At 48.1% G+C, this 26401-nt stretch overlaps 5 protein-coding genes across 6 annotated transcripts; 2 read left to right on the top strand and 3 right to left on the bottom strand.

Annotated features, from left to right (window-relative positions):
* Nucleotides 1-7: 7 nt before the first annotated feature.
* Nucleotides 8-1609, bottom strand: LOC9641431 (pentatricopeptide repeat-containing protein At3g03580). Its single transcript, XM_024671217.1, has one exon. The coding sequence runs from the start codon at nt 1607-1609 to the stop codon at nt 8-10; it is 1602 nt and encodes a 533-aa protein (XP_024526985.1).
* A 3971-nt stretch (nt 1610-5580) lies between these two features.
* LOC9641778 lies at nt 5581-7232 on the top strand. Of its 2 annotated transcripts, XM_024675287.1 has the most exons (3): nt 5581-6659; nt 6724-7091; nt 7157-7232. In XM_024675287.1, exons 1-2 carry the CDS (start codon nt 5613-5615, stop codon nt 7087-7089), a joined length of 1413 nt encoding a protein of 470 aa, XP_024531055.1. In that variant the 5' UTR covers nt 5581-5612; the 3' UTR covers nt 7090-7091; nt 7157-7232. The 2 variants fall into 2 exon arrangements, with proteins under 2 accessions (XP_024531055.1, XP_024531049.1); XM_024675281.1 differs by having other exon boundaries at nt 6724-7232.
* Nucleotides 7087-7869, bottom strand: LOC9641430. Its single transcript, XM_002960235.2, has 3 exons — nt 7639-7869; nt 7469-7588; nt 7087-7411 (listed from the first exon to the last, which is right to left on the bottom strand). The coding sequence occupies exons 1-3, from the start codon at nt 7678-7680 to the stop codon at nt 7232-7234; spliced, it is 342 nt and encodes a 113-aa protein (XP_002960281.2). The 5' UTR covers nt 7681-7869; the 3' UTR covers nt 7087-7231.
* Nucleotides 7870-8553: 684 nt separating this feature from the next.
* Nucleotides 8554-9979, bottom strand: LOC9641777 (nudix hydrolase 9). The gene is made up of 9 exons (XM_002960234.2): nt 9920-9979; nt 9794-9868; nt 9680-9736; nt 9532-9599; nt 9414-9472; nt 9219-9367; nt 9038-9166; nt 8810-8968; nt 8554-8697 (listed from the first exon to the last, which is right to left on the bottom strand). Exons 1-9 carry the CDS (start codon nt 9974-9976, stop codon nt 8611-8613), a joined length of 840 nt encoding a protein of 279 aa, XP_002960280.1. The 5' UTR covers nt 9977-9979; the 3' UTR covers nt 8554-8610.
* Nucleotides 9980-11388: 1409 nt separating this feature from the next.
* LOC9641429 (DNA polymerase IV) lies at nt 11389-13908 on the top strand. The gene is made up of 11 exons (XM_002960893.2): nt 11389-11498; nt 11555-11775; nt 11849-11926; nt 11999-12081; nt 12138-12239; nt 12290-12515; nt 12569-12673; nt 12729-12829; nt 12883-13021; nt 13070-13182; nt 13235-13908. Exons 2-11 carry the CDS (start codon nt 11737-11739, stop codon nt 13854-13856), a joined length of 1608 nt encoding a protein of 535 aa, XP_002960939.2. The 5' UTR covers nt 11389-11498; nt 11555-11736; the 3' UTR covers nt 13857-13908.
* The last annotated feature ends 12493 nt before the right edge of the window (nt 13909-26401 follow it).

The following is a 26401-nucleotide window of genomic DNA, read 5'->3' as shown; positions in this document are numbered from 1 at the left end:
AGGGTACCTAGGTTAGGGCTTCTTCGTCGGCCAGGTTCTTGCGGGCGCCCACGAGAATACTCCACTCCATCTCACACGGATCCTCCTCAAGCATCGCTTCCGCCCCCTCGATCTGGCCGGCGCGGCCCAGGAGATCAATCAAGCAGCGGCAGTGCTCGGGGCTTGGGACAATCCCATGCTCGGCCTCCATCTCCAGGAAGCATTCCAGGCCTCGTTCCACCAGTCCCGTGTGGCTCGAGGCAAACATTGCCGACATGAAGGTCAGTTGATCCGGCATGACTCCCTCGATTTTCATCCTCAGCACGAGATCGAGGGATTGGCGGCCATAGCCGTGATGTGAGTATGCCCCAATCAGGGCATTCCAGCAGCTCAGGCTCCGACAGTGGGAGTCTTTCTCGAATACATGCTTGGAGCTCCCCAAATCGCCAATGCGGGCATAGAAATCGATGGCAGCGCTCCTCACTTGATCGAATTGGTCGCAAGCGGCAGCCGCGGCCTCCGAGAGGATCTTTTCGCCATCTTCGATTCTCTGGCAGCAGCTCAAGACGATGCTGAAAGTTATCTCGTCTGGGACGACCGATCCCTCCACCGACATCTGGGAGTACAGATCGAGAACTCTCTCGTGGAAGCCATGCCGAGCGCAAGTGAGCACCATCGAGTTCCAGCATGACAAGCTCCTTCTCGAGCTCCCAATATCCTGGAAAACTTTCCAAGACTTTTGGAAGTTGTCATGCTTGCCATAGACGCTGACGAGTGCAGAGGCCAGCACGGGATTGGAGTCCAGGCCCCGGGAAGAGATTTCGTCGTGGATCTGGCTCGCCACCTTTCGGGACAAGGAGCCGCAAGAACAGCAAGAACAGGCAGTGAGTGCGACAACAAAGGTGACAGTGTTTGCTGGAATGCCTTCGATGGCCATTCGACGTCGCAAGTTTAGCGCCCCACTGGGATCACCGCATCGAACCAACGCATCCATCATCGCAGTCCACCACACACTGTCGGTAGTCTGGAAACTCTGGAAGATTTCTCTGGCTTCTCCCTGACACCCACACTTCGAGTACATATCAAGGAGAGCAGTCATCAAGTTCATCGAGACTTGGGCCTCGATTCGCTGGTGGAGTCTCTTCCCGATTCGTAGGCCGTGAGGAGCTCCAAGCTTGCTGCAAATTCCGACAGCGATGACTAGAGTGGCTTCGCTCGCTCGAACTCCAGCCAGCTCCATGCGGTGGAAGAGATCTAGAGCTACGTTGTTATGCCCGTTCCGGGCATAAGCTGAGATCAACACTGTCCACGAGAAAACGTTGGGTCCGTCGCGGTCTTGTATCGACTGGAACACTGCTCGGGACTCGTCCAAGCCGCCACACTTGCCATACATGTCAATCAGGACGTTCTTGAGCAGCTTGTCAACCAAGACTTTCTTCTGGATCATCTGCTGGTGGATCTTCCTCAGGCTCGAGAGTTTGTCACAGGCGCGCAGCAGAGGAAGATAAGCTTCTTTGGTGTGCTCCAACACTGAATTTAGAGCTGTTTCCAAAGCGTGATCGACGTGCTTCGCCGTATACCACCGGACTGGAACTTTGACGAAGAACAGCAACTTGGTTCGTGCTTGCATCGATCACTTACATGGACTAAAATCTTTTATTCTCATCATTTTACAGTGTTGAGGCCCACACAGCGATCTGTTGGTCGCTCCTATACATCACCAGATTCCTATCATTTTGGAGAACTAGAATCGATGAAACCTGCTTTCCCGGCACTGCTGTATTGGTCGCCCACACACGGAAGCTCTCGTTCTCCAACACCGCATTTCCGTCCAACTGCATCAACAAGTAGCAACCTTTGGCGTCACCAACGAAGACTCCCCTCCCGGAGCTTCAGATCACAGGCATCTCCCAGCTCCAGCTTGTAGAGCCCATTGCGAGAAGCGAGAGATGACCGGCATGAGTTTGGAGTAGCGCATGGACCTTGAGGAACCCGACCTTCCCGTAACGATCGCCAGCAGAGTCCACAGCAGGCCCAGCGCTCAGCATGTACTCGACTCCAAATCGCCCGTCGACGATGGTGTAGCAGCTGAAGCGGGACTGGTGCAAGGCGTGCTTGACGTACTCGGTGAGAGCTTCAAAGGCTTGGATGAGCATGAAGCCTGGTCTTCGTCGGGGTCAGGATCGCATTCAGTATTGAACCGACGGTAATGGTGGAGGAGAATGATCGAGGTGAAAAGGTGGTGAGTGGGATGCTGTTGATCAGGGTGGCCAGGCCCGCGATCACCCAGTTAAGAAGTCCGGTGTCGATTAGGGGTGGACAGTCCCTGCGACGAAGAAAATGGTGGCAATTAAACTCGTCATGGCGCTTCCAAGCATATTGACTCGTTAAATGGATTGGTATGGTTTTTTATCTGAAAGGTTTGGCGGACGATGCAAAGACAAATCTATTGACAAGTTTGCACTCCTGTCGTCTTCCCAGGCTCTAACCTTTTCCACAGCCATAGTGATAGACAAAGAAGAAAGGTGGTCTGTTTGCCACAAAGCTATGCTTGAAGTGAGCTTATCTTTATCTTTACTGGAATCTTATTGGGGCAAGAATCTTACTAGAAGCTGGTGGGAAAACTAGTTTGCATGTCTAAATATTTATAGATCACCCAAAGTACGTTTCATTTTGTGGAAATTAAAGTGTAATGTAATTTACAAAAACAATCTATAGTTGTCTTGCATATTGGAAAAGTTCTACAAAACTTTGTCATAGGATGACTTTCTGGACCTGGGCTTGTCTCATATAGAAGAGTTACGCATATCAGAATGCAATATAATGGCGTAGAAAAGCCCAAGGCCGTGAATCTATAATGGATCGGCTTTTGCTGATGACAACCATCACCATTTATCTTTCTACGAGGGGCAAAGCCGTGGACATCTTCGACAAGGGCATCCCTCGCAAAATCGGTCCCAACTTTCGCACTGTTGTTCTTAGCGGCCTGGCCACGCTCGTCAACACAATCAGCCATGGCCTCCATATGCCCCGATCCTTCTCGGACACCGTGACAGTAGACGGCCAGGAGTGCTTCCTCCGCCTCTGGTTCTTCACCGCCGGCTGCGATGCCACGCCTGGTAACCCCAACGCCGACGCAATGCAGGGATTCCAGCTTATCAGCGCCTTCCGTGATCTCCACGATGTTGTGGGCGACGCTGTGATCCAGTGGGGCTACAGCTACATCACCGCAATCGATGGGCGATTTGGAATGGAGTACGCTCTCAAGGAGGCCAACGAGGAGTTGGAGGTGGCAGGGGAGGGGGCTCCAGTGATCGTCCATGGCGGCCAGGCATGCTATCCCTACTCGAACATGATCCAGAGCGGCCCAAAGGCGAGGCGCTACTCCAGGCTCACGCCGGGATCCTATCTCGTCTCTCGCAATGGGCTATACATGCTGGTGCTGGGCTTTGATTGCAACCTGGAGCTCATGGAAGGGAACATCGTGGTGTGGAGGCCTCTAATCTCGATTGGCGCCAATCGAAATTGCTACTTGCGAGTGAGGCTAGATGGAAGAGTGGTGTTTGAGAACGAGAGCGTGTGTTTGTGGACCATCGATAGCGGGGTCGTCTCGGGCGAGCTGGTCTCGTCGGTCCTAGTGCTCCAAAACGATAGGAATTTGGTGCTGTATAGGAGTGACGAGCAAGTCGCTGTGTGGGCATCCAACACAGTGAAAGAATGGAAAATCTAAGGCTTCTGATAATCTTCAAATTTACGGTAATTATGCGCGATCTAGGTCTCTGGATGGATCTTCAAGTTTACGGTAATTTTGTTCGGATGATCTTGTGGAGCGATCTCTCCGAAAAAGCGGTCTGGAAGTAACCCTAGTCGAGGCTGAGGGCTCATGAAGCTCGCGGAAGATGTATGAAATGTATTAGCTACTGAACTCGCATTTGCTTCTGCAGGTGGATTTGGAGAAAATACGCACGGCTTCGTTTGGCCCGGGCCTTGCTGCCCTATGCACCAAGTCGATACGAAAAGATGGACGTGATTGACCTTGAGACGAGACTATGGATGCCGAAGTTCTCAGCTCGATGGCTATAACGAACGAGCAGACAGCTTTGGGAACGAGCAACCCTTCTGCACTTGACTTGAAATAATGTTTTCCTTTTAGGTGGCTGAAGTGCCTATTGTTACATTGATGGCCTTGAGAACGTCAAGAGGGAGCTTCAAGAGTTGAGTGTTTGTTAGTAGCTGGACGCCGTTGGGCTGGAATTTGTGCCACTGTGCAATTTCCAGTTGAGAAGTTTGAGAAGTTCGGGATGTCGCCGTCCACAGGAGTCTTTGTTCTTTGGGCCTCCTGGATGTGGACAGACTTTGCTTGCGAATGCTGATTTTTCTATTCCATTGGTCACAGCTTTACAGCGGCTACCAATGAAGAAATGAAGATTAGAAGTTAGTGAGGTGAACAATGCAGTATTGTAAGGGCACAAAGCAAATCTATATTATTAGTGGCAAAATTTCCACTAGAAATTTGTCCTTAGAATGACCTTCTGGCCCTTGATTTGTCTGTTCTAGAAGATTGACGCGTCAGAATGCAATATAAGAAAGAATTTGCATAGGAAAGCTCGACCATTGAATTCCCTAATGGATCGATTTGTGCTGATGACAGCCATCACCATTTATCTTTCTACGAGGAGCAAAGCCGTGGACATCTTCGACAAGGGCATCCCTCGCAGAATCGTTCCCAGCTTTCGCATCGTTGTTGTGAGTGGCCTGGCTACGCTCGTCAACACAATCAACCTTGGCCGCCATATGCCCCGGTCCTTCTCGGACACCGTGATAGTAAACGGCCAGGAGTGCTTCCTCCGCCTCTGGTTCTTCACTGCCGGCTGCGATGCCACGGCTGGTAACCCTGACGCCGACGCAATGCAGGGATTCGAGCTCGTCCGCGCCTTCCATGATCTCCACGACGTTGTCTCCGACGCTTTGATCGAATGGGGCTACAGCTACATCACCGCAATCGATGGGAGATTTGGAATGGAGTACGCTCTCAAGGAGGCCAACGAGGAGTTAGAGGTGGCAAGAGAGGGGGCTCCAGTGATCGTCCATGGCGGCCAGGCATGCTATCCCTACTCGAACATGATCCAGAGCGGCCCAAAGGCGAGGAGCTACTCCAGGCTCACGCCGGGATCCTATCTCGTCTCTCGCAATGGGCTATTGGTGCTGGGCTTTGATTGCAAAGAGCTCATGGAAGGGAACATCGTGGTGTGGAGGCCTCTAATCTCGATTGGCGCCAATCGAAATTGCTACTTGCGAGTGAGGGTAGATGGAAGAGTGGTGTTTGAGAACGAGAGCGTGTGTTTGTGGACTATCGATAGCGGGGTCGTCTCGGGCGAGCTGGTCTCGTCGGTCCTAGTGCTCCAAAACGATAGGAATTTGGTGCTGTATAGGAGTGACGAGCAAGTCGCTGTGTGGGCCTCCAACAAAGTGAAAGAATGAAGACGACGAATATGCTTTTAACGACGGATATTCTGGCAGTAGACCTAGCAGAATCCTAATTCGCGTGATGAGCTTTGTTCCGTCAGTCAGTCAGTAACACCATTTCTTCTCTCTCCTCTCTCGACTAGGGCTTTTTTGATGCCTCCTAGGGTATGAGAGGGAACGCGAGCAGGGAGGCCGTGATGGCGCCCGCAAAGGACTACTTCCAAGCTCTCCCCGACGCGCTCGTCTGCCGCATTTTCGGCGAGATCGGGCCGCTCCACAAGATCGCGCCCTGCCGCCTCGTCTGTCGCCGCTGGCGGATGCTCTTCCGGGGCGTCGACTACCTGGATTTCTCCTGCGCCGATCTGGTGAAGAAGGTAAAGAAGGACGCCAAGCGCGTGCCGCTGCTGGAATCCTTCATAGGGCGGACGATCGGCGCCACGACGTGTGGAGTCCAGGATCTCCACATCACAGGGCCCGAGTTTGGGGTCGGGGCGGTGTGCATGTGGCTGCGAGCGGTGAATTCCACGCTCGAGTGCCTCACTCTCGAGGAGGACGGGGAGGGATTCGTGCAGATGGGCAACAAGCTTCTCGAGATCTTCAAGTGCCAGCTTCTCAAGGAGGTATCTCTCTCATACTACCATATCGATCGCGTGCCTGGCGAAGCCACGCCGCTCAAGAGACTCACGTCTTTCACCCTCAACGACGTGTGTATCACAGACGAGGCACTCGAAGGCATCATGGAGCTCTGCCCGGTTCTAAATTATCTCGACATTTGCGACTGCACGGGGCTCGGGTCGCCTTACATTAGGCACACGGAGCTCACCACCATCTTTCTCAGCTTCCAGGAGGCGCTCACCGTCTTCACGCTGTCTGCGAGAGGGGAGAAGGATCCCAAGGTGGAGGTGATCTGCGTCAAGTGGGTGACGAAGCTCGTCGTCAAGGCCAGTGGAGTGGGGAAGATTGTAGTGCGGTCTCCCTGCGTGATTGGGCTTCCAAGGGGATCTAGTTTAGAGAAGCTGGTGCTAGAATCAAGCGAGGAGGGGGAATGGACGCTGCCGGACGTGGCTGCTGCGATTGGTGGCCTCGAGAAAACTGCGATCAAGTCGGTCGCTATTCCTGCTGCATTGAACAAGATCGAGAAGGTTGCTCCGTTAAAGTTTTTCGGCTGCATGGCCAACTGGAGTGGGCTTGAGATTGGCGGAGATCTCTTCAAGGTTCTTCCATGTCTTTCTTTTACAAAAGCTTGTTTTTTACAGTGTTTTCTTTGTGATTATGCAGTGTTTGAGGTGCTGTAGAATGGAGGAGCTGCCGGAGCTTCCACTAAAGAGAATTGTTATTCATATGCCGTGGGTGGACGAGAAGAGCCTGGAAGTACTCAACAATCTGGTCAGGAGATGTGCGTTGCTGGAAAAGCTGTCGATTTGCGTCAAGGACAAGTCCAAGGGATGGAAGTTTGCCGACGGCCTGCTCAAGCTCCAGAGGACGATGAAACAGGTGGAGATCACACTGAGCGAAGAGAGGGACGCGCAGAGCGAGCCAAGCGATGACAAGGACGAGGAGAACGAGGACGAGAGGATTGACGAAGATGAGGAAGACGAAGATGAGGACGACGATCAAGATGACGAAGACGAAGACGATGAATAAGCGTAAGTTTATCTTTGTTTTCTCTCAGCGCTAGATAGGATAGGAGTTCTTTAATCTTTGTTTCCAGGGGATTCAAAGCGTTGAAACGATCCGATTCAAGGAAACCAAAACTGTTCTTGGCAGTGGTCCACTGTTTTTTTTTTCAGGAATCCGGGAGAAGACTGTCGAGATACATGTTGAGAATGTATCGTCCAGTCGGCTGAACTTCGAGCTTCTTCGCGCTTGGAGCATACCTTCCTTTCTTGAGCTGGTATTGGTAGACGACGCCCGAGACAATGTAGGACTCTCCACTAACTGTGACTGTCTCACCACATTGGGTGTTCTGGGAGGAAAAAATCGTTTTTTTTCTTAAGTGGAAGCTTTGTGCTTTCTTGCTTACCGATGGAAGGCAGTGTATTCCCAAGTTTTTGGGAGGTGGAGTGACAAGAGTGACCCTGTAGTGGTGAGAGTTCGTATCGGCTCTGTCTCGCCGCTTGCAAACCGGTTGGACGAGCTTGGTCTGGAAAGATTCGCTATGAGAATCATTGTTTCCCTGGAATTGGGTCTTACCGATCGATTGCCGAGCATTGGCCGCTTCATTGACATCGCCATGACGAGATCGAGCAGATCGAGCAAAAAAGCTTCAATTTTTCCAGCGGTGGCGGAAACAAATGTCCTAAAATTCGAGCTGCGAGAAGACCCAATGGAATGGGAACTCGTTTCCAGCACCTGTGTGTTGAATTCTCCTGTGGCTGCGGCGGCGCTCCACTGCGACACGGCTACACATAGCTTTGGACACGAATATCTATGTCCCAGGCAAGGAATATTCTCCGGGCATGAATATACCAGGCCGCGCTGGAGGTTCAATCCAACGCCACGTGTCTGGTAAAGAAAGTTACCTGTATAATCGCTTCATCAGGTAATCTTGAGAAGAAAATATTCCTGATGTTCTTATTATTCTTACTATCTAAGTAAAATCACAAACAGGTGCATTGATTTTCACCTGGTTTAAAGTAATAGTTCCCAATGGACTTCTAAATTCTACACGCATGTATGGTTGTACTCCTTCGTAGAAACGCGCATAGCCTCCCATGAAGCCGTAAGCAATGCAGATATTGTAAATTTGGGTGATAGCATTGTTAAAATCGTCCAAGGTCACACGGTAGCCTCTAGCTTGATACATTTCGATTGCTACGTATGCGGTACCGTCTAGACCCTGGTAATGTCCACGCTGGAAATTGCTACTTACTAATTGTCTCCAGCAAAGTCCCTGTGCTCTACACATGCTACGAGGATCAGTATTTGGTGTTCTTCGAGCGAAGCAGCTAACGAACGGGATCTCTGAATAAGATCTAGAAACAAGAAATAAGAGTAAGACAAGTCTAAGAAACATTTTGCCTGTACAGCCATTGCCAAAGCGATTTTTATGAGCATAATAATACGACGAAAAAAGTTTTGACATTCCAAATAATTGAAGCTGAATGATTGCTTGAAATCTTGGCATATTCAAATTATTATGGGATGAATATTAAATGATTTGTGTTAAACCATATTATCAATCTTTGTAAATATGACTGCGCCACCTTCATGACACCCAGGCATTTCATTTGATTTGTCGATGAGTTCTTCCTGAAAGTTTAGAACGATTAATAAGAAAATGACAAGCATCAAGAGAGAGAGAGAGAGAGAGAGAGAGAGAGAGAGAGAGAGAGAGAGAGAGAGAGAGAGAAGTTTTACTCACTCTGTTCACGAAGCAAAGCTTTGTTGACTCAAAAGAATCCGCTGCGCGGGTGTAATGTTCTGAAATTACGCTTGAAGTCAATCGGCACTTCATGAAGAAGAATGCGGTGGGACGAACATTCACGCTCCTGCGAGAGATGCCAATCAGCTCCGCCTCGCTCTTCACACAAAAACACGCCCGAAAGATATGAACTCGAGAACAAAAAAACGTAATCCCGTTTGTTCCTACCAGGGACGACGCAGGAATCCCAGTCTCTTCACAAACTTCACGGACAATACCCTCAAACATCTCATCTGCGATCTTGTTGTTCAGTTTTTTGCTGTGATCCGAGTGGCCAAGGATACCAATCTCTGAAGGCTAGCAAGCAGCGTTCTAAACTTTGGGAATACATAAAAAATATAATGTGTACCTCTGAATGGCCACCAGGAAAGACCAAATGCCCAGGATATTCGCCTACGTTTGAGCTGCGCTGCAGTAGAATGATCTGAGAGTCTAGTGTTTCCACAATTGCACCATTTCCCAGGGGGCTGGACGTGTGCTTGCATCGAAGAACATCATCTGGGAGGGAATCCCGTATTAAATGGATAACAATCTCGAGTCTTACCAGTACTTGGCGACAAGAATTTCTCCCACTTCGGTGACAAGTTCGTCCCAACAAAAGTTCTAGTTAAGAAGAGTTTAGATCTATCGAAAAAAGAAAACGATCGATCTCAGACGCTTACTTGTAGTCTGTCAGGCCGAGACGAAGGCATATTTGTTGACAATCGGGGGATAGATCATAGCCGCCATACTGCACAGTTCAACAAAGAAAAAGAGAGAACAAAATCACTACAAAAGGAGAAAAAAGGGGAGTTTTCTTCGAGATATTACTCTGAATTTGGTGGCATTGAAGAGAGATGGATTCGCAGAGCGACGTTGATCCCATATCTAAACAGCAAAAGATGAAACAAACGATTACAGAATGCATTGTAATTTTGATTTTACGTCGTCAATGCTGGCTTCCAAGCTAGCATCTGGATGTGGCTCTCGATCGTAGAGCGGCGAGAAATCCACGCAAAGCTGGGCAAGAGACGCGATCGGCATTTCTAGAGAGCGGTCGCCATTTCTTACCTGAGAGCGGCGTAGCGGCGATGGGCACTGGAGTAGCACTTGGTATGCCTTGCCCATGGAATGAAGAACCCTAAATTCCCCATTTATGTTGCATCGCACGAGATGCCTCCAGGTTGACTAGAGAATTCAACGCGGTGACCGTCTTCCATGCGCTGTCCTGTGCAAATATAGAACATCACAGTCACGAAGAACTAATCAAAAGTACGTATAACAAAGGTCAAGCAAGAAACATGGTGTGAAGAGAAGGAAACTTATGAGGAGAAAGGATAGGAGAGAGATTGAAACTTTAGATTATTATTTTTCCTCTCACTCAAGCTAAATCACAAATCGGTCCATTGATTTTCACCTGGTTGAAAGTAGTAGGCATTGCTGGGCTTCTAAATTCGACAAGCATGTATGGTTATAGAAACGCGCATAGCCTCCCATGTAACCGTGAGCAATGCACGTATTGTAAATTTGGGCCATAGCATTATTAAAATCGTCCAAGGTTACGTAGTAGCCTCTATGTCGAAACATTCCGATCCGTACATACGCAGTGCCGTCTAGACCCACGTAACTTCCAGTCTGAAAATTGTTGCCTACTAATTGTCTCCAGCACATACCCTGTGCTCTACACATGGACAGGGGATCAGTATTTGGTGTTCTGCGAGCGAAGCATCTAACAATCGGGTCTGAATAAGATTTTGAAATGAGAAATAATAAAAGTGGGACGATCTTAAAAAACATTTTGCCTATTTGTTGTGGCTAAAGAGATGTTTATGATCATAATAAAACGACAAGGGTGTCAAGCATAGTCAAGCCGTCAGCTTACACAAATAATAGATTGTAGACATTTTGAAGTCTACAAATTATTGCTTGAAATCTTGGCATTTATATTGGTACAATCGTAATTTTCCCTAATTATTATGAATATTAAATAATTAAGTCATAGAGTCATTTTTATTTCCTGAAAAATGAAATCAATACAAATTTCTACAATTCACCCTCACAAAGCAAAGCTGTGTTGACTCAAAAGAATCTGATGCGTGGATGTAGGTAGTGCTGCAAAACCTCGCGTGAAGTCTGTCAGCACTTTATGAAGAAGAATTCGGTGGGACGAACATTAACGCTTCTCCGAGAGATGCCAATCAGCTCGGCTTCACTCTCCCAGTCTCTTGCGGAAAATTCTCTCAAACATCTCATCTACGATCTTCTTGTTGAGTTTCTAGTTGTAATCGCTGTGAAACCAATCTCTGAAGGCTAGCAAGTAGTGTTCTAGACTTATATGGAAAGATATATGCGAGTATGATCCGAGCAAGAGTCTGGTGGACGTGTGCTTGCATCGAAGAGTCTTATTTGTAGTCTGTCAGACCGAGACGAAGGCATATTTGGGGATAGAACATAGCCGAGACACATATCTACAAACACAAGCTATCTAATTTCCTTTAATGAAGAACCCTAGATTTCCCATTTATTGTCTAGAATGTCTACTTGGTTCCCTAGCATCGAGCCGATCAGCGTGGAGAATCCCTGGGAGTGGTCGATCGCTGCGAACGAGGAGGCGCTGCTAGCTCAGGAGGAGGCCGAGCTCGAGGAGAAGGTGAGCGCATTTCTTGACAGCTGCAGCATCAGGGTTTCATTTGGAGGGATTTCCAGTGGAACGAGATCAAGACTGCGAACGAGGGGATTATCCTGGGCAAGACGACGGCAGAGAACGATCCGGAGGAGTACGATCAAGATGGGGAGGAGGAGGAAGTCGACAATGTGGAGGAGGAAAGCGAAGGGGAAGAGTTTGAGCAAGAGACCGTTTGAGCAGCTACAGTAGTAGTTTTTGTAGGATGAGCTCCAAAGCGACCGATCGGGTCGTGATCCATCTGGTAAACTCGGTTCTTTTTCTTTCGATCTAGTATCTCTTCCTGTTTATCCCTGTTTTGATTTTCTTCTTAACAGGATGTCGATTGCTTCTATGCTCAATCTGAGATCTTGCGACGTCCTTGGCTTCGAGATCGACCAGTCGGTGTCACTCAGGTGTCCTTTCTTTTTTTGTTGTCTTCCCATTTTTCTGTTCTAATTCTTTTGTTGGAATGATATATCTTGCAGAAGTTCCTTGTTGTTACTTCCAACTATGTAGCTAGGCAGCTTGGAGTCCCGAAAATGGTTCCTGTTGACGAAGCCAAGAGATGGTATGCTTTCAGTGCTGGTCTTTTTACTGTTAGACAAACATAGAATCATTTTGCAGTTGCTCGGACTTGGTGCTGATCAATGGAGAGGACCTCACGCCTTATCGGTATGCAAGCAAGCTGATCATGGAAGTCATCAAGAGATTCGGGACGGTTGAGAAGTATGTGCTTTAACTTTGCTTATGTATTTGCTTCTAAACGAATATTTCAGGAGAGGTCTGGACGAGTGTGCGGTGGATGTCACTGAAGAAGTTCTCAAACGCGTTGCAAGTGCCAATCCAACTTCGTTTGTCGGCCATGTACTCGGCGGTGATTTAACTACGCAAGCTACCCAGGGAGACCTGTTGTTGATGGTGGGAACTCAGTTAGCTGCTGAAATTCGCTGCGCGGTTGAAAAAGAAACTGGCTATCAGTGCTCCTGCGGCATTTCTCACAATGTAAGTGCCTGCGTCATGAGTATCATCTTTGTCATTCTTTTACATTTGTGCAGAAAATGCTGGCGAAAATGGCTTGCTCGCTAAACAAGCCAAATAAGCAGACCTGTATTACTCAGTCAGCTGTAAACGATTTCATTGTTCCTTTACCAGTTTGTAAGGTGATCTTAAACATTCTTATGGAGTGCTTTTTATGTTTAAAGGAAAAGCTTTCAGATCCCGGGAGTTGGAAGGCAGACAGAGGCAACTCTAAAAGAAATGGGAGTGGAAACCATGGGAGATATGCAAAGTCTTACTCTGGCGCAATTGTCTTCCAAGTACGTAAAATGCATGCTGTGAAAAGCTTAAATTTTTACATTGCTGAATGTAGGTTTGGGGATCGATTTGGAAACCAGCTGTTTGATGCATGCCGTGGCCACGACTACAGTCGTGTTCAAGACAAGGGCTTTTCAAAGTCTCTCTCGGTTGAGGATTCCTTCAAACCATGCTCTTCTCTGGACAAAGCAAAAGTAAGACTTAACTCGAGCTGCATACGTGTAACCTCTGTTTGCCTTCAGGAGATTCTAAGCTGTCTTGCTCCGGATTTGATTGCGAGGCTCGACGAAGACAAAGCCGAGACGGAACGTACACCGAAAACTTTTACAGTGAAATGGAAGTCTCGAGGGGTCTGGTGAGCGAGTGTTCTACTCCTTCTGGTCTTTTATCATAACTTGGAACTGCAGGAAATTCACGAGCACATCAGCTGGGATGCCTGCAGAGCTGCTATTGGCGACCGTGCCTTTGGGAAGAAGAACGCAAGTGCTGGTCGAGACAGGCTTGAGACTCCTTTCTCAAAGCCTCCAGGGTCGTGAGTTTTGCGTCCTTAACATTGGTGCAACAAACTTTATAAAAGATGGCTCTCCAAGCTCGGCAGATATACGCTCCTTCATGGCGAGACCATGCAACACACAGTCGGGCGTTTCACCAACCCAAGTTCTTGGGAAGAGACAGGCAAGAATCGAGAGAGAAGAATCGACACACATCAGCAAAGTTTCAGTGTGTATTCCTGCGAGCTCTTCCAGTCCAACCGAATTTGAAGAGGATGCGGAAGACGTCTCAGCGGACAGCTTTAAATATCCTTTTCAAGTTCCAGGGCCCGAATCGAGAAGGATTGGACTGGAAAATAATAGCTGCTGCTCCCAGTGTGGCGTGGAATTTCTAGACGAGCGAACGAAGCAGCAACATTTGGATTTTCACTTGGCTTTACAGCTGCAGAAGTCCGAGAATCGATGGCTCGATGCCATTACGCCTCCACGCAAGAAAAGACAACGAAATGGTACACTTGACTTTTTCCTGTTGAAGTAAGGTGTACTCTTTGAACTCAAAAAATGCCATATGTTAATCTTCTGGATTGTAATCTGTGGGTGGATGCTCTTCAACTATGCTAGTGGCCCTGAGAACTTTGTCCTCGGTGAATATCTTGAGCACAAATGGGGTATCGTCTGTCCTTAGAAGCTGCAAGGAGCACATTGATTATAATAAGGTTAAGTTTTTTCTTTCAAATTATTATTTTTAAATATTGATATTATATTATTACTAATATAAGCTAAATATTAAATTATAGCTCATAATTATTCCCCTGATGTTGCAAAAGGATGGTTAAAATTAATTATAGTTTCCTATCCATTTGAGTTGGTGGTGTTTGATTTGATGGGGCCTGTTGGCAATAAGTATGTCTTTATTACCTCTAACTACTTGACTCAGTTATAATATAATATTTAGCTTATATTGGTAATAATATAATATTAATATTTAGCTTATATTAGTAATAGTATGATACGAAGCTCTTGCTAATGTATCTACAATTATTTTTAGATACTTCCTCCTCAATTGAGTAGTATTCTAGCATTCCTATCCGGAATGAATTCTTTCAAATAATACTATGTCACTCAAGGAATTTGAAAATTAGAAAGAAAGTACCATGGAATTTTGAAACTCTATTTTGGCTGTGTTCTAAATTATACATTACAAATCCATGGTCTTTTAGTTGAAAAGGGCTTTTTGATACTTTGCTATAACATGATATAATGTATATTTTGTAACACACTAGAATCTAAGAGGATTGAATTTCAAATTTTTCTCTAAACCTTTAGATTTGAAGGTGTTTGTTTTACCAATAGTGGATGACTTTGAGCTCTTGATTTTGTGTAAACACCTATGCAGCCAAGTAGTTTCTAGTGAGAAACTCTTCCTGTCTCTTTCTATGACTAGAATCTTTTTATATAAAAAAAATGGTGTAGGGTCCTACAAGAGAATTGGAGCAAATTGTAAAGTTTTTTTGCAAAGCTTTTTCTTCTATATCCTTAGTTGAAGTCAAGATGGCACTATTGTATAAAGTGAGGAAAATTGAAAAAGGTAGACATTGAGAAGAGGAAACATATGTTGAATAATAAACTTTGTCAACTAACTAACATTTGCTTAGCAATTTCTAGTTCTTAAATAAAGTTATAACATCATATTTAAGCAATTTTTCTATTAATGAGTGCATGGAATATGGAAATGGAATACAGAAATGTGCATATCAATTAGCCTAAACTATCACTTGCTCTTTATATACAGAAGCAAGTGGTTTGGATTGAAACCAATCTGACATTTATTAAAATCCCACTATACTAATATTAGTATATGGCATTATAATTGTATGCTTGGACCTTTTATAGTGGATGGGTCAGGATCTAGAGGAACATTAGGAGGAGGTATCAATGGATTTGTAAGTGGTGCCAATTGTTCATGATCCCTTTGTACAAAGCATTTCAGCCATTACACATGTATAATTTCTGGAGGATTTATTTGTTGGATATCATGCCAAACCTCATAAATTTGTGGTCTAATTTACCATAACTGTAAGCTCCTCGATTTGGACTTCCTAAGAGGTCACCTAACCCAATATTATTCAAACCCAATGACACTTAATCCCAAGTATCCCAAGGCCCTTAACTGATTAGAAAATGGGGTGCACCTTTATTCATGGGCTCTTTTCTTTTATATTTAAACCCCTATGGATCATCTCTTGAGTCGTTTCTTTTAGTTGTTTATAATCCATCACACTTTCTTGCAAGTTCACACCTTTGTGAATGAAAGTTGAGAACTGCAACTTTCCCAAGAGCCATGCTCTCTTGACACCCTACCCCTTGGGTCGAGCCTAGCCAGAGCAAAATAAACTTACCAGATATCAATCAACATGTGGTGCAATTCCTCTAAGTCAACTAATAAAGTCAAACTTAAGACCCCTCTAATACCAAATATAAACTCTTTGATTTAGACTTCTTGAGATTTCACTAACCCAATACTATTCAAACCCAAAGACATTTAACCTCAAGTATCCCAAAACTCTTAATCGATTGAACAAAGGGGTACACATTTGTTCATGGGCCTTTTCCTTCTATATTTGAACCCCTATGAATCATATTTTGAGTTGTTCCTTTTGGTTGCTTACAGTAGCACCTGATATGGTCCCTTCTATTAAACAATAAGCCCTTTAGATAAACCATATACCATAAAATTGGGAAAACAGAATAACACCAAGTTATCCATTTTGTATTCTGCAGGTGGATGATGATGGGAGTTGTAGCATTATTGTTGTCCCACTTGTACATAGCCTAGGTTTTTGGCAAACTCTGCTTAGATAAGTGGAAGAATGTTTATCAAATACTAATCCTAAGACATAGTATTAACAGCTTTTGGCAATCATGAAGGTAAACTCAACTCTATTAATAGTATTGGATCATGACTATATAGGAGTTTATATGGTGAAGCACTAATAAAACTTTGCACTCTTATGACATACTGTAAGTGACTAAATTTTCCATTTTATTTTAGTCACTTAACCACACATTTGACTACTTGGAGGAGTTTCATGTAAGCGACTAATTTTTCCATTCTACTTTAGTCACTTAACCACACCTCCGACCACTTGGAGGAGTCTCATTCACAACCTCCATAAGTCCCATTCAGGACTTGGGGCTTGCTAGCCCCGAGAATGGCATCCATGCCACTCAACTTTTGCACTTGGTCCAAGTGCTCCACGTGTCCGATCCCACGACCAACACCCAAAGGTACCACTGACATCTCGGCCCGTTCTGCTAAGGCCATGCCCATTCACCTCTGCTGCACTAGTGGTCCAATACCACTGGCATCACCGTCCCGTCTCTCCAAGACTGCACCACCTATCCATGAGAGGTCATCCTAGATCCACTCCTTAGCATCCTTAGGATGCCCACAGACCTGGGGAATCGCCTTCCCCAAAGTCCCTTTGTCAGTTCCTACCAAGTCCCTTTCTGCCCCTGGCCGTGTTTGACAACACTGCCACTGGATCGAGGCCCACAGGCCCGACCACTAAGTCCCACGGTCCTCTGGGACTTCCTCACCACACGACTGTGTCCTTGGTCACTACCCCAGAGGACTGCTCCTCTTCCTTCCCACAGTCTGGGCCTTTGGGACGACATTTCGGAACACCGTGGCCTTACGCGAGCCACCTGGGTACTCTCCCCACCTATCGCCTTTAGGTGCTCTAGCCATGGGCTTAGAGCGAGGTTCCGTTGAGCCACGCCTGGTATCCAAGTAGGTAGTGCCACCCACACTTGGACTGGGAGCATCGGCCAGTCGATCTCCCGGGGGAACTAGAGCCGGCTCTTGAACACTTCACCAAGCTACCCCGCTTGTCAGTCCGTGTTCACTCTAGTCTTGGACTTCCTAGTGGGCAGCTCATCACCCAACACTGGGTCCGGCCTTCCTGGGCCAAACTGGCCTTTCCTGGCCAAACTGGCTCCACTGCAGTCCTCCCCCTACTATACTTTTGGAGCTCACCAAACCCCCCAGGGTCTGGGAGACGAACGCTTTGGGCTTTCACCCTCTCAGGCTCCGGACTCGGACTCGGACTCGGACTTGGACTCGGGTTCGGACTCGACTCGGGCTCGGGCTCGGTCTCGGCCTCGGCCTCGGTCTCGGTCTCGGTCCCGATCTCGGTCTCGGTCTCGGTCCCGGTCTCGGTCTCGACTTCGGACTCCATCTCGGACTCCACCTCGGACTCCATCTCAGACTCCATCTCGGACTCCATCTCGGGTCCATCTCGGACTCCATCTCGGACTCCATTTTGGGTCCATCTCGGGTCCACCTCGGACTCCATCTCGGACTCCATCTCGGACTCCATCTCGGGTCCATCTCGGACTCCACTTCGGACTCCAGCTCGGGTCCATCTCGGGTCCACCTCAGACTCCATCTCGGACTCCACTTTGGACTCCAACTCGGGTCCATCTCGGGTCCACCTCGGACTCCACTTCGGACTCCATCTCGGACTCCACTTCGGACTCCAACTCGGGTCCATCTCGGGTCCACCTCGGACTCCACTTCGGACTCCATCTCGGACACTCCCACATGTCATGTGTTGGTCCTTTTGGGTCCCTTTTTGGAGCCTCGCCTTTTGCTCGCTTCGTGCTCGTTCCTCGAGCACTTCGTTGGGAGTTCCACTCCCGCTCTTGACTTCTCAAGTCGGAGCTTTTGGTCCAAACGTGTTACGCTCGTTTGGCTCTCGCTTCAGCCACTACCATGTGGCGCCCTTCCGGCTCCACTTTGGGGCCTAGGGATTTTGTGTCTCACAACTCCACCACCCATAGACGAAGTTCGATGTCCTCATCGAACGGTAAACCGTTTCATAAAGTAACACCCACACGTGTTACCATTTCCATCCTTGGCACCTAGCCAATCTTTGTCTATGGTTTGACATCAAAGGCTCACCATGCCTTGTCCATCCTTTAAGGAGCGTAGTCTCTCCAACTTAGAGACTGATTGGACCACATGTAATGGTTCTCCCCTTTTATTGGTTTAGTTCTCGCTAAACCTCTTAGAGACCCTTCTCTAAGTCAATCCCACTACTCCTTCTTGATTAGTCTCAATTTCCATCTATTGAATGTTTGCACCTTGGAACTTTTACTCTTTTGACTTTTTGGAAGTCAATTTCCTAGGTGTCTCCAACACCTTGCATTGCACAGATTGTGCAACTCCACTTCCCTATCCTAGGAAGTTCATTACTTGAGGGCACCATCATCCTCTCTTCTATTTCGTGCCACCTTGGGCACTAAGTTCCATTTATCACACTTTGTGCTAGGGTTGTCCATCGCCCTATCATTTGGCTATCTTACCACTCCCTCCCTTGGAGCTTCCACTTTCGCCAAATCAGAGCAATTCGGAATCCCTCCTTGGAAACACACTTCCTTTCCCGCAACTTGTTAGCGTCCAACACATTAGTGTTCCTCGCCTAACTTTGTCACTTGGATTCCTCCCAAGGGATTCCACGGCCCTATCTTGGCCACTCATCTTTTGCTCCTATCCGTTGATTGTTGCACCAAGCAACATTGAATCTCTACCTCCCTCCTTGAGGTATTGTTTCGGTTCCATAGTAAAGATTCTTCTTTGCCAAGTCCGGAGGATGTTCACCCCTAGTACGTCTCTTTAGCATCTTCTACTATGGGCTCTATCCACGGCCCAACTTCGTGACCCTCCCATGGGTCTTTTATGGAGACTACTTTCCTCGGACTCACTATGCCATCTCACGGACATAGTTTATTTCCCTTAGGTGCTCTTCCCACTTGGTTATCACGACCAAGCCACACCACCTTAAATAGTTCAATTTCAACATTTTGAACCAGGAACTTCATTCCTTAGCCAACCAAGGACCTTGTCCTTATCTGGCCATAAGATCACCTAGTGATCTCACCTTGGCACCTTAATAGAGTTGCCAAGAGGTACTTGGTCTTCTAGACCTCCAAGTTGTTGATTATAACCCCGGGGGCATCCCCCACACTTGGCGGTGCACCCAAGCCAGCCCTTACGGCCAAGGGTTCATAGCAACTGAGATTAGGTGTCCCCATCTCACTCACCACGACCTTGGTGCCACTTGCACCAAAGCGTTCAAGTTAGATATGCTGAGCTTTCACACTAAGCAATCTAATCGTGCATCACGACTCCGAGGCATCCCTCGCTTGGCGGTGTGCCCAAACCAGTCTCCCCACTGAGAGTCCATGACCACCGAAATATGAGTGTCCTCATATTCCAAACCATCACCACGCCCTAGTGATTTGGGACTCGAACCCAAGCACTAGAGGGTCGGGACTCGAACCCAACCTCTGTATATGCATCTACGAACGGCATCACACTAGATGCCTGGCGTGACTCCCCACGCCGGTGCACCAACTTATTTTTAAAGCGCGCTACAGATCACAGCTTAGGAACCTAGTTCCTCCACACTGCCAAGTCCTCTCACTTGACATGTCTGTGATCATGCACGGACTCCTCCATGCTCGGCCCCATGGCCCACCCTTTTTGAAGTTATCACCTTCAACTAGGGTACTTGTTCCCCCGACGTGCCAATCTCGCTTGGCAAGTCCTCCGACCACTGTAACATGGTTCCTGCATAAGCGTGAAAGTCCTTGACCATCGACTTTCGTTCAAAGCCCTCTCTTTGAACACTCGGGAACTACTTCCCTAACCTTGATAGCCTTGCCTCATGGCAAGCTTCAAGACCACGCTTCTGCTGCGCCACTCTGATTTCGCGCGTTCCATGAACCATTTACACTTGGCCTTTCTAGGTACTAAGTTACCTAGAATCGTCTTTGGGACCCTTGAAGGAACTCTGTCCCTCAGCTTGCTAAGGCCTCCCTTTTTGCAAGCCTTCCAAATGCCACATAGTCTAACATGGACAATTCCATATTTTAGACTCTCCATGGCATCACGGTTGCTAGCGACAACCCCCTTGAGCCCCACTTGATTCTCCACTCCCAGCTGGCATAACCAACCTTGGTTATGCCCTTTGATTCCTACGGTTCGGTTCTATCCCCTTACTTCTTGCTTTTTTGGCTTCACACCTTTCCTTTGGTCATTCTCCTCCAGACCAGGAGGATAGCTTTGCACTTTCTATCACGCTTTAGCAAGTATTCTTAGGGATGAACCTACCCAATAGCCTAGGGAGTGGTTCCTCAATCCGGGTATGCTCACCTTATAATCCCACACACTGGGATTACATTGTTGCTTACGGGCCTTTACATGCCCATCACTAGCCTTACCAAAATTCCATTTTTGGCTTTGTCCAACTCGGGTAGACAGTCCTCTCCTGTCTCCGCAACCTTGGACATTTGGATAGCACCTTCTATCCATCATTCGCTAGGGATTTAGTCCCTTGGGCTTTATCCATTGCCCTCGTGACATCAAACACCACCTTCTGGTGTTCTAGAGTGTCTGAGTGTCCCAATGATGGCTTTCTTGACAATGAGTATTTTCTTTTATGACATTGACTTACTATATCGCAACACAAGCAACTTATCCCCCGTAAGGGTATATCCAACTTCCTTATGCTATTAAGAAGTCTTGGGTAGCTACCTTCTACCCGTTTAACCAGTTATTTTGCACCTCTTGCTTAGTTGCCTTATAGTTGTCAAGTCCTACAACTCATTGCTTGGTGCTTTCACACCTCCATCATTATCTGGGTCACCACACTCCAACTGCATGCTCTGCAGCTTAGGCTATGCCATTCCCATTTCCATTGGGATTCCTTTGGCAAGGGGTTCTCATGAACCCACCAACATAGCCTCAAAGTATCACACCTTGGCACATTTGGTGTCTCCACACCATCGGCTCCATGAGCCTACCTCTATGACATTTCCCCTTCGTGTCTAAGTCTTTGCCAAGACCAACACCGCTGTTTCTCATGCCAACCATCCGTTAGCACTGCCCCATAGAGGTCACACACAACTTTATGTCAAAGTTGTTTTCTTCTAGGAACACCTTTCCCATAACTTTAGCATGGCATATTTTGTCATCGATGAGATACCCTTTGTTCTCATCCTTGGATCCTATGATCCCCCCCCATCCTTTGTGGGGTACAACACACCTCAGTCCAAATGCTTCCGTCAGTCCTTTTAGGACCATCCGTTGACTCTACTTGAGTCATCCAGCAGTTTTGGACTTGGTTAATCCACAGACCCGTAAGGTCCTACTTGTGAGGCACTAGCTCACTGGAATACACTTCTTGCATTCCTGTCCTACTCAAAAGGACTATTTTCACAAGTGTTACTCCGACACTTGATTTTGTTCTCTGGGGGCAACCTTTGCCCCTTAGGACTACTTGTCCATGTGATGAGAACACTAACTCATCCACTTAATATACCCCCAACTCCTGGGGTTGTTCCAGCATTTATTAGAGGTAGCCCTGGCTACCTTTTCAAGGACTTGAGTCCTCTTCCGTATTTGACCTCCCACGGTCATTACTTCTGGTCTCACATTCATGAGCACCAACCTCAACTATATGAGGAAAATCTTGTGACTCCTTTATTGCTTTGGAGTCTTTATCTTTCCCGTGATCCCAACTGTAGTTGTTTACCACAACTACATTAGCCAGTTTGCTAAGTCAAACGCTCATCTGGATCACATCCTCAACTCAATGAGGAAAACCTTGCACTGTTCCCAAGATCCCAAAGTCGTTCCATTATTGGCCCTTTTCTATCCACCACCTCGTTTACAAGTTCACACATGAACTGTAATGGAGAGCCATGTCTTCCCGACTTGCTACTCCTCAAGGATAGGCCCACTCCTCGGACCTTCCGATGCCAACACTAGTGGTGATATACTTGAGCACCAATAAAAGTCGGACTAAGGAACAGCTCCGATACCAAATTGTAAGCGACTAATTTTTCCATTCTACTTTAGTCACTTAACCACACCTCCGACCACTTGGAGGAGTCTCATTCACAACCTCCATAAGTCCCATTCAGGACTTGGGGCTTGCTAGCCCCGAGAATGGCATCCATGCCACTCAACTTTTGCACTTGGTCCAAGTGCTCCACGTGTCCGATCCCACGACCGACACCCAAAGGTACCACTGACATCTCGGCCCGTTCTGCTAAGGCCATGCCCATTCACCTCTGCTGCACTAGTGGTCCAATACCACTGGCATCACCGTCCCGTCTCTCCAAGACTGCACCACCTATCCATGAGAGGTCATCCTAGATCCACTCCTTAGCATCCTTAGGATGCCCACAGACCTGGGGAATCGCCTTCCCCAAAGTCCCTTTGTCAGTTCCTACCAAGTCCCTTTCTGCCCCTGGCCGTGTTTGACAACACTGCCACTGGATCGAGGCCCACAGGCCCGACCACTAAGTCCCACGGTCCTCTGGGACTTCCTCACCACACGACTGTGTCCTTGGTCACTACCCCAGAGGACTGCTCCTCTTCCTTCCCACAGTCTGGGCCTTTGGGACGACATTTCGGAACACCGTGGCCTTACGCGAGCCACCTGGGTACTCTCCCCACCTATCGCCTTTAGGTGCTCTAGCCATGGGCTTAGAGCGAGGTTCCGTTGAGCCACGCCTGGTATCCAAGTAGGTAGTGCCACCCACACTTGGACTGGGAGCATCGGCCAGTCGATCTCCCGGGGGAACTAGAGCCGGCTCTTGAACACTTCACCAAGCTACCCCGCTTGTCGGTCCGTGTTCACTCTAGTCTTGGACTTCCTAGTGGGCAGCTCATCACCCAACACTGGGTCCGGCCTTCCTGGGCCAAACTGGCCTTTCCTGGCCAAACTGGCTCCACTGCAGTCCTCCCCCTACTATACTTTTGGAGCTCACCAAACCCCCCAGGGTCTGGGAGACGAACGCTTTGGGCTTTCACCCTCTCAGGCTCCGGACTCGGACTCGGACTCGGACTTGGACTCGGGTTCGGACTCGACTCGGGCTCGGGCTCGGTCTCGGCCTCGGCCTCGGTCTCGGTCTCGGTCCCGATCTCGGTCTCGGTCTCGGTCCCGGTCTCGGTCTCGACTTCGGACTCCATCTCGGACTCCACCTCGGACTCCATCTCAGACTCCATCTCGGACTCCATCTCGGGTCCATCTCGGACTCCATCTCGGACTCCATTTTGGGTCCATCTCGGGTCCACCTCGGACTCCATCTCGGACTCCATCTCGGACTCCATCTCGGGTCCATCTCGGACTCCACTTCGGACTCCAGCTCGGGTCCATCTCGGGTCCACCTCAGACTCCATCTCGGACTCCACTTTGGACTCCAACTCGGGTCCATCTCGGGTCCACCTCGGACTCCACTTCGGACTCCATCTCGGACTCCACTTCGGACTCCAACTCGGGTCCATCTCGGGTCCACCTCGGACTCCACTTCGGACTCCATCTCGGACACTCCCACATGTCATGTGTTGGTCCTTTTGGGTCCCTTTTTGGAGCCTCGCCTTTTGCTCGCTTCGTGCTCGTTCCTCGAGCATTTCGTTGGGAGTTCCACTCCCGCTCTTGACTTCTCAAGTCGGAGCTTTTGGTCCAAACGTGTTACGCTCGTTTGGCTCTCGCTTCAGCCACTACCATGTGGCGCCCTTCCGGCTCCACTTTGGGGCCTAGGGATTTTGTGTCTCACATTTCACTCACCACCTCCATAAGTCTTATTCATGACTTAGGGATATACTAGTCTTATGAATGGCATCTATGCCACTCAACATTTGCACTTGGTCTAAGTGCTTCATGTGTCCAATCCCACTATAGACACCCAAAGATACCATTGACATATCAACTTGTTATACTAAGATTATATCCATTCACTTTTGTCTCATTGGTAGTCCAAGACCACCCATACTATAGACCCATCTCCCAAAGATCAGGCCATCCATCCATAAGTAGTCATCCCTTGACCACACTTTAACACCCTTATGATGCCTAGAAACACGAGGAACACCCTTCTCCAATATCCCTCCATTGGTCCCTACTAAATCCCACTTCGTCCTCAGTAGTGTTCACCAACTCTGCCACTGAGTAGGGCCCAAAGGCCCTACCACCAAGTCCCATTGACCTCTAGGACTTCCTCATCACGTGACTATGCCCTTGATCACTACACAAAAGGTCCACTCTTCTTTCTTTCCACAGTCTGGGACTTTGGGATGACATTTCGAAACACCATGGCTTTACGTGAGCCTCGTGGGTACTCTCCCCACCTTCTACCTTTGGGTGCCCTAGCCATATGGCTATAGCAAGGTTTTGATGAGCCACGCTAGATATCCAAGTATGTAGTGCCACCCACACTTGGATTGGGACCATTGACCATTCAATTTCCTGGGGGAGCTAAAGATGGTTCTTGAACACTTCACCAAATTACCCCACTTGTTTATTTGCATTCACTTTAGCCTTGGACTCCTCAATGATTATTGTAAGCGACTAATTTTTCCATTCTACTTTAGTCACTTAACCGCACCTCCGACCACTTGGAGGAGTCTCATTCACAACCTCCATAAGTCCCAGTTACGACTTGGGGCTTGCTAGCCCCAAGAATGGCATCCATGCCACTCAACTTTTGCACTTGGTCCAAGTGCTCTACGTGTTCGATCTCATGACCGACACCCCAAGGTACCACCGACCTCTCAACCCGTTACGCTAAGGCCATGCCCATTTACCTAGGTCATGCTGGTGGTCCAACACCACCTGCATTGCAATCCCGTCTCTCAAAGACTAGGCCATCCGTCCATGAGTGATCATCCCAGATCCACTCTTTAGCATCCTTAGGATACCCACCGACATAGGGAATAGCCTTCCCTAGTATCTCTTTTCCAGTCCCCACCAAATCCCTTTCTGTCCATGGCCGTGTTTGCCAACACTACCATTGGGTCAAGGCCTACAGCCCAGTGGTCAGCTCATCACCTAACACCTGAGTACAGCCTTCCTAGGCCAAACTGGCCTTTCCTGGCTAAACTGGCTCCATTGCAGTCCTCCCCCTCACTATACTTTTGGAGCTCACCAAACCCCCAAGGGTCTGGGAGACAAATGCTTTGGGCTTTCACCCTCTCAGGCTCGAACTTGGACTCGGACTCGGACTCAGGCTTGGGCTCGGTCTTGGCCTCGGCCTTAGTCTCAGTCTCAGTCCCGGTCGCAGTCTCAGTCCCGGTCCCAGTCTCGATCTCGACTTTGGACTCCATCTCGGGTCTTTCTCGGACTCCATCTCGGGTCCATCTCGGACTCTATCTTGGACTCCATCTCAGGTCCATCTCAGATCCATCTCAAACTCCATGTCGGGTCCATGTCGGGTCCATGTTGGGTCCATGTTGGGTCCATCTCGGGTCCATCTCAGACTCCATCTCAGGTCCATCTCGAACTCCATCTTGGACTCCATCTCGGACTCCATCTCGGCTCCATTTCGGGTCCATCTCAGATCCATCTCGGACTCCATCTCGGGTCCATCTCGGGTCCATCTCGGGTCCATCTTGGGTTCATCTCGGACTCCATCTCGGACTCCATCTCGAGTCCATCTTGGGTCCATCTTGGTTCCATCTCGAACACTTCCATGTGTCATGTGTTGGTCCTCTTGTGTCCCTTTTCTAGAGACTCACTTATTGCATGCTCTGTGCTTGTTCCTTGAGCACTTTGTTAGGAGTTCCACTCCTGCTCTTGATCTTTCAAGTTGGAGCTTTTAGTCCAAACGTGTTACGTTTGTTTGGTTTTCGCTTTGGCCACTACCACATGGCACCCTTCCGGCTCCACTTTGGGGCCTAGGGATTTTGTGTCTCACAATTATATCATCACCCACTCTGTGGGTATAACCTTCCTTGGTCACACTATGTCGCGAATGTGACTTCGGGTATCGAAAGTTACCTATCAGCTAGTCCTTACGGACACTCTTACCTTACTGCCATGATGGCAGGAGGTCGGTATTGTTGGACCCTTTATCAGCCCCTCTTATTCAAGTGTTAGTAAACTGGATTTTGCATCTGTACTTGGCCGGATGAGCATAAGGACAGAATTTCTAAGTGTCTATTTAGCCAAGCATACTTAGCCTGGCTTTTTAGTTCTCTTTTGCTCTGTCTTGCACTAGCTTGACAAG

Source organism: Selaginella moellendorffii, unplaced genomic scaffold, assembly GCF_000143415.4.
Source record: "Selaginella moellendorffii unplaced genomic scaffold, v1.0 SELMOscaffold_0, whole genome shotgun sequence".
NCBI lineage: Eukaryota > Viridiplantae > Streptophyta > Lycopodiopsida > Selaginellales > Selaginellaceae > Selaginella > Selaginella moellendorffii.
The sequence above is the reverse complement of the archived record's forward strand: the minus strand, read 5'-3'. Positions and strand labels throughout refer to the sequence as shown.

Coding starts and splice junctions, on each gene's coding strand:
- LOC9641431 (XM_024671217.1), bottom strand. CDS start 1,609: ATGCAAGCACGAACCAAGTTGCTGTTCTTCGTCAAAGTTCCAGTCCGG.
- LOC9641430 (XM_002960235.2), bottom strand. CDS start 7,680: ATGGCGATGTCAATGAAGCGGCCAATGCTCGGCAATCGATCG. Junction 7,589..7,638: donor CAATGCTCGGCAATCGATCG/GTAAGACCCAAT, acceptor GAATCTTTCCAG/ACCAAGCTCGTCCAACCGGT. Junction 7,412..7,468: donor GAATACACTGCCTTCCATCG/GTAAGCAAGAAA, acceptor TTTTCCTCCCAG/AACACCCAATGTGGTGAGAC.
- LOC9641778 (XM_024675287.1), top strand. CDS start 5,613: ATGAGAGGGAACGCGAGCAGGGAGGCCGTGATGGCGCCCGCAAAGGAC. Junction 6,660..6,723: donor TTGGCGGAGATCTCTTCAAG/GTTCTTCCATGT, acceptor GTGATTATGCAG/TGTTTGAGGTGCTGTAGAAT.
- LOC9641777 (XM_002960234.2), bottom strand. CDS start 9,976: ATGGGCAAGGCATACCAAGTGCTACTCCAGTGCCCATCGCCGCTACGC. Junction 9,737..9,793: donor TGGAAGCCAGCATTGACGAC/GTAAAATCAAAA, acceptor TTTGCTGTTTAG/ATATGGGATCAACGTCGCTC. Junction 8,969..9,037: donor GGATTCCTGCGTCGTCCCTG/GTAGGAACAAAC, acceptor TTTTGTGTGAAG/AGCGAGGCGGAGCTGATTGG.
- LOC9641429 (XM_002960893.2), top strand. CDS start 11,737: ATGAGCTCCAAAGCGACCGATCGGGTCGTGATCCATCTG. Junction 12,240..12,289: donor AGATTCGGGACGGTTGAGAA/GTATGTGCTTTA, acceptor CGAATATTTCAG/GAGAGGTCTGGACGAGTGTG. Junction 12,674..12,728: donor TTCCTTTACCAGTTTGTAAG/GTGATCTTAAAC, acceptor AAAAGCTTTCAG/ATCCCGGGAGTTGGAAGGCA.